The sequence below is a fragment of the Crocuta crocuta genome, unplaced genomic scaffold (genome assembly GCF_008692635.1).
Source record: "Crocuta crocuta isolate KB4526 unplaced genomic scaffold, BGI_CrCroc_1.0 scaffold246, whole genome shotgun sequence".
NCBI lineage: Eukaryota > Metazoa > Chordata > Mammalia > Carnivora > Hyaenidae > Crocuta > Crocuta crocuta.
In genome coordinates this window covers 75717-82144 of record NW_027531902.1, presented here as the reverse complement: position 1 = coordinate 82144, position 6428 = coordinate 75717, and the positions used below count along the sequence as shown (strand labels likewise).

General features: G+C 53.9%; 1 protein-coding gene across 2 annotated transcripts in view; it reads left to right on the top strand.

Moving 5' to 3' along the window:
• The window catches only part of EHD3 (EH domain containing 3), a 27815-nt gene extending 22853 nt beyond the window's left edge, over window positions 1–4962 (top strand). The window contains exons 6-7 of one of the 2 annotated variants that reach the window (XM_077774154.1): window positions 1057–1293; window positions 2974–4962. In XM_077774154.1, coding sequence (XP_077630280.1) covers window positions 1057–1293; window positions 2974–3285 — 549 coding nt within the window. In that variant the 3' untranslated portion in view covers window positions 3286–4962. Of the gene's footprint in view, window positions 1–1056; window positions 1674–2973 lie in introns of those variants that run through there. The other variant, XM_077774153.1, reaches the window with a different exon arrangement.
• The last annotated feature ends 1466 nt before the right edge of the window (window positions 4963–6428 follow it).

The window sequence follows — 6428 nt, the reverse complement described above, 5'->3', positions numbered from 1 at the left end:
CCTGCCCCGTCTCCCCCCCACCAGCCCCCACCTGCCTCCCAGGTTCAGCCCTGCCTTAGAAGGGAGGTGAGAAATGTACAAGCTAACACTCGCCCTTGAAATGTCCCCGTGGGTGTTTTCTGCATTTCTCTGCAGGGAACTCGATGTGCTTGCCCCTGAGACTCGTGTGCACTGGCCTCTCTGCCCAGTGTCCTGAGATAGCTGTGGTCAGAGCCAAGGGCAGGAGCAGAGAGCTCTCACCTTGTCGCTGAAAAGACCAAGGAGAAGCTGGGCATTCTAGACTCAGACCTCTCAAAATCGCAGAGATGTGGCAAGTGGGACATATTTCTTCTGCCATGTGGTGTGGGTGTCACGGGAAGGCAGGAAGGGGTGCTTTTACAGACTCTGCCTGCCCGCCTACTCTGTCTACTGTGTCAGAACCCACAGGGGAGAAGCAGGTGTTTGGCAACTCTCCAGGTAATTCCGATGCACAGCCTGAGTAAGAATCACTGGTTGGAGTTGAGCCTTGGCTTCTGTTAGGATTTGTTTTTAGTTGCCTGTGCCTCAGTCTTTCCTTCCCTTAATGGGGATAGAATGTGATTCCCCTCCCTCAGAAAGGCCCCAGGGGAGCGAATGAGATCACGCAGTGAGACCTTTGCAATGTTCTCTAGTATTACCGCTGTGATTAAAGCAGGGAGACCCGTATGCCTCGGTCTAGAGGACAGAGCATTCAGGAACTACCCTTCAATGGCCAAAACTAGCTGAAAGAGAAATGGCATTGCTTTCCAGAGTATTAAAGGGAATCCAGATAAATGAATCAAACCAATACTTGTTCAATTTCCTTTTCTTCCCCAGACCCTGCAACTGTTATCTCCTGAAAAATTCCACCAAGAGCCAGTGTGCCTTTTTTTTTTCTTCTCCTCCCTCCTATCTTACAGTATTTCATTATTTTGTGACCAGCTTAGCCTCCAGGGCTATGAACATTACAGCATTCACAGAAGGCAGCATCCCCACCAAGGGGAAGTAGCTCCTTCCCTTGCCGTCTACTGTCACCTTCTTTTGTCTTCCTCCTCCCAGGACCAGCTGCAGGCCCAGGACTTTAGCAAATTCCAGCCACTGAAGAGCAAGCTGCTGGAGGTGGTAGACGACATGCTGGCCCACGACATCGCCCAGCTCATGGTGCTGGTGCGGCAGGAGGAGACCCAGCGGCCTGTGCAGATGGTGAAGGGCGGAGCGTTCGAGGGCACTTTGCACGGCCCCTTCGGGCACGGCTATGGGGAGGGGGCTGGGGAGGGCATCGATGACGCTGAGTGGGTGGTGGCCAGGGACAAGCCCATGTACGATGAGATCTTCTACACCCTGTCACCAGTGGATGGCAAGATCACAGGTGCCAATGCCAAGAAGGAGATGGTGCGTTCCAAGCTGCCCAACAGCGTGCTGGGCAAGATCTGGAAGCTGGCTGACATTGACAAGGATGGCATGCTGGATGATGAGGAGTTTGCTCTGGCCAACCACCTGATCAAGGTCAAGCTGGAGGGGCATGAGCTGCCCAATGAGCTGCCTGCCCACCTGCTGCCCCCATCCAAGAGGAAAGTTGCTGAGTGATGGACAGAGGAGGTTCAGAGCAGACAGGTGGTATTGGAGATGGGGGAGAATGAGATGCACATGCGCGCGCACGCACACACACACACACACACACACACATCTTGAGAAATACACTGNCCTGCCCCGTCTCCCCCCCACCAGCCCCCACCTGCCTCCCAGGTTCAGCCCTGCCTTAGAAGGGAGGTGAGAAATGTACAAGCTAACACTCGCCCTTGAAATGTCCCCGTGGGTGTTTTCTGCATTTCTCTGCAGGGAACTCGATGTGCTTGCCCCTGAGACTCGTGTGCACTGGCCTCTCTGCCCAGTGTCCTGAGATAGCTGTGGTCAGAGCCAAGGGCAGGAGCAGAGAGCTCTCACCTTGTCGCTGAAAAGACCAAGGAGAAGCTGGGCATTCTAGACTCAGACCTCTCAAAATCGCAGAGATGTGGCAAGTGGGACATATTTCTTCTGCCATGTGGTGTGGGTGTCACGGGAAGGCAGGAAGGGGTGCTTTTACAGACTCTGCCTGCCCGCCTACTCTGTCTACTGTGTCAGAACCCACAGGGGAGAAGCAGGTGTTTGGCAACTCTCCAGGTAATTCCGATGCACAGCCTGAGTAAGAATCACTGGTTGGAGTTGAGCCTTGGCTTCTGTTAGGATTTGTTTTTAGTTGCCTGTGCCTCAGTCTTTCCTTCCCTTAATGGGGATAGAATGTGATTCCCCTCCCTCAGAAAGGCCCCAGGGGAGCGAATGAGATCACGCAGTGAGACCTTTGCAATGTTCTCTAGTATTACCGCTGTGATTAAAGCAGGGAGACCCGTATGCCTCGGTCTAGAGGACAGAGCATTCAGGAACTACCCTTCAATGGCCAAAACTAGCTGAAAGAGAAATGGCATTGCTTTCCAGAGTATTAAAGGGAATCCAGATAAATGAATCAAACCAATACTTGTTCAATTTCCTTTTCTTCCCCAGACCCTGCAACTGTTATCTCCTGAAAAATTCCACCAAGAGCCAGTGTGCCTTTTTTTTTTCTTCTCCTCCCTCCTATCTTACAGTATTTCATTATTTTGTGACCAGCTTAGCCTCCAGGGCTATGAACATTACAGCATTCACAGAAGGCAGCATCCCCACCAAGGGGAAGTAGCTCCTTCCCTTGCCGTCTACTGTCACCTTCTTTTGTCTTCCTCCTCCCAGGACCAGCTGCAGGCCCAGGACTTTAGCAAATTCCAGCCACTGAAGAGCAAGCTGCTGGAGGTGGTAGACGACATGCTGGCCCACGACATCGCCCAGCTCATGGTGCTGGTGCGGCAGGAGGAGACCCAGCGGCCTGTGCAGATGGTGAAGGGCGGAGCGTTCGAGGGCACTTTGCACGGCCCCTTCGGGCACGGCTATGGGGAGGGGGCTGGGGAGGGCATCGATGACGCTGAGTGGGTGGTGGCCAGGGACAAGCCCATGTACGATGAGATCTTCTACACCCTGTCACCAGTGGATGGCAAGATCACAGGTGCCAATGCCAAGAAGGAGATGGTGCGTTCCAAGCTGCCCAACAGCGTGCTGGGCAAGATCTGGAAGCTGGCTGACATTGACAAGGATGGCATGCTGGATGATGAGGAGTTTGCTCTGGCCAACCACCTGATCAAGGTCAAGCTGGAGGGGCATGAGCTGCCCAATGAGCTGCCTGCCCACCTGCTGCCCCCATCCAAGAGGAAAGTTGCTGAGTGATGGACAGAGGAGGTTCAGAGCAGACAGGTGGTATTGGAGATGGGGGAGAATGAGATGCACATGCGCGCGCACGCACACACACACACACACACACACACATCTTGAGAAATACACTGCAGATGAGAGGGGACAGGGATCGCTAGTTTTCCAGACTGGTCTTTGGACACATCTCCAAGTTCTCAGCATTAGTAGAAGCACCAGAGTGCTCCCAGGGACCCAGGTTCAAGCCCAGGTCTTCATCCTTCTTTCTCTTCCATCTCTCACCACCCACAGAGGAATTTTACCTCCCCACAGGTGGCCCATCCACCTCCACATTCCCAGGCTCAGAGCAGATGGAAAATGCTTCTCATGCAATAGGCACTGCACTGTTTTCAGTGCCATCTCCCCCTCTTTGGCTTCCCAGTGGGAAAAAAATGCTCCAGGTCTGAGAGATGTGAGATGAGGGGCCACTGCAGGGAGCAGGGGTGGGGGCAGGGATGGTGTAGAATGAAGCATCCTCTGCCTGGTCCCAGATTTGAAGAGACATGGCCCTGAGCTGTGTGCTTTCCTAGGCTCAGGCTGTCTCTGCCTGCGCAGACCTGCCCTTGATCCCTACCCCTACTTCATTTCAAAGAATCCCAGACCCGGAGAGAGGGGGAAAAAATGGCAGAAAAGAAAGCAAAGAAATTGCCCTAAATCCTCAAGCCAAAGCCAGTCAACGTGGCTTTATTCCACAGATTGTGTGAGGTTTGTGTTTTTTCCACCCACCCCTGATGTTTTTTGGGATGCTCAGGTCCATCTCCCGTTTATCCAGCCTGCCCTGTGTGCCAGGAGCTGTGTTTGGCACCTTACATACATCATCCTCCCACTCTGCCCTCACCAGCCCCCAAGGAAGTAAGCATCATTCCCTCCAGTTTGCAGATGAGGAACTTCACACTCAGAGGAGTTTAGGCGACCTTCCCAGTCACAGAGGTCACATGTGGTAGAGAGAGGATTCAGAGCCAGGACCTCAGACCCTTCCTTCTGCTGTGGCGACATGTGCAGGATCCCAGCATCGCTAGGGGGCGATGAACCTTGGAGAGCAGGCCATGCACACAAGGCACCTTGGCCTCCCAGAGCGGGCGGCGAGGGAGGACGGCCAGCCAGCATGTGGTGGGCCATCAGTCCGGCCATCTGTCACATCGCAAAAGCAAACCGTGCCGTCTGGCTCTGCGGCCCATGTTCCCCAAATCACAGAAGCCCAACAGCACCAGCGCGACAGTGGGCTGCCTGCTGGGTGCTGTTGGCTCCTGGCCCCGCTCGGCCGCCCACCCAGGGGCCTGAATCATCCCAGCTCAGAGGCAGCCACTGACTGTCATCACGTGGGACCTCATGCTGGCTCAGAAGGCTAACGTGAGAGGTCGGAGACCCTGTTCCCTGCAGGAGCCCCCATGACTGCAGCGTCCTTGGCACGTCGCCACCATTCTCCATGCCCTGTGCCCTCTTCTGTGGTTTCTCCCTTGGCTTGCTTTGTGACCACTGAACCAATCACTTTGTATGCTATACTCCTACTGTGATGGAAAACAAAAACAAGCATAACTTATTTTATATCTATGTTCAGACTATAGAGACAACATTCTATGTATCTCTGATGTGCTTACTACTGCAGTGCATTTGTCATTAGTATTCATGTTAATATAGCACAGTTATCCTTTGGTACCTGCTTGGCCACAAACCATCATTCCGAAGGAGGCTGGGGATGTCAAGGGAGGGAGGCTGGGGTCTTACACAGGGCTCCTGGGGACGTCTTTGGGAGAGGATTGGGCTGCCCACAGCCAGCATTTGCACCCAGCATCCCTTTGGCCTGAAGCCTGGAGGCCCCGGTATTGTCCAGGCTGACCTGATGGAACCACCACTCCCTAGCACTCCTTTCTGGCATTGAGATGGTCCCCAAACTTCTGGGCTTCCTTCTGCACACACGTGTTTCTCTTTCTCCTGGAATGAAGGGCAAGGCAAGACCAAGGCAAAGAGGTCTAACCTCTAAGTTGAGGGCTAAGCATAGCAAAGGGACCATTTCTCAGCTCTGTGCCTTTGAGATGAAGGAGACAGCAGAAAGAGGTAAGAAGAAAGAACGGTGTGTGATAGTCCCCTCACCCCACTGCCACTCGGACATGTGCGCCTTCCTGCCCTGCACCCCCCTGCCTCTTCAAGACTCCTGTCCCTGGGAGATCTGTGAGGCATGGGAATGTGTGTGGCATGTTTCCCGTCTCCTGGAAAAGAGGAAATGGCACTTGAGGCTCCTCTCAATGGTTGAGGGAACAATCAAGAGTCACTTTCTCTGGGGCCGTCCCTCTGGCTCTTGCTGCCTCAGCCTACTGACCTCTTTCCAGTGGCTTCAGGGGTCTGAGGCTAAGGCCTCAGCCTGGAAAACATCTGGGGTGGAAAGCAGGGGCATGCCACGGCGGTTTCACAGGCAAGACTCCCTAGAGAGCCAGTGTTCTGTCACTCCTTCCCCCACACCACTCAGCCTGGGCCACGGAAACCGTCAGATAGGGAGAGCAATGCCTATGCCTCCCCCCTCCCCCTACAGAGCTTGGCCCTCATGCCTTAGAGCTAAATCTACTTGTGTGCTGGTGTGGGGGACACTGGTGGCCAGGGCAGGACCTGGGCTCCAGTCTGCAGAGTGGAGGGAGGGTGCCCTGGGTCACCCCACATCCACCTGCCCCCTCTGTTCCAAGAGCCTGCATTTAGGTGTTAGCTGGTCAGAATCAGCAGAGCCATCTGGGGAGAACAGGCTTGCTTGTTTTCCCTAGGAGAGGTTCACTGGCCTCTATACATATTCCATCCTTTATTCTTTCATTTGTCCATCCACCCACCCATCCATCCATCCATTCTTTTTCTGACTCGGAAGACTCTGAGACCGTCCAGCAGAAAACCCTTCAAGTAGAGATTCAGTCTTTGACCTATTCAAAAATACTTAGTAAACACCATCTGTGCCGCAGGGACAATTCTAGATGGATCAAATCAAGTTCTGGCTCTTGAAGTGCTGGTGGGGGAAATGAGGTATTTATACAAACGTTGATAACGCAGCAAGAGACGGTGCCAGGGGTGGGGGATGGGAGGAGCATGGCATCCTGAGAGCAGATGGTTTCCAGCTGGAGAGAAGGTGGTCCCAGGAAGGCTGG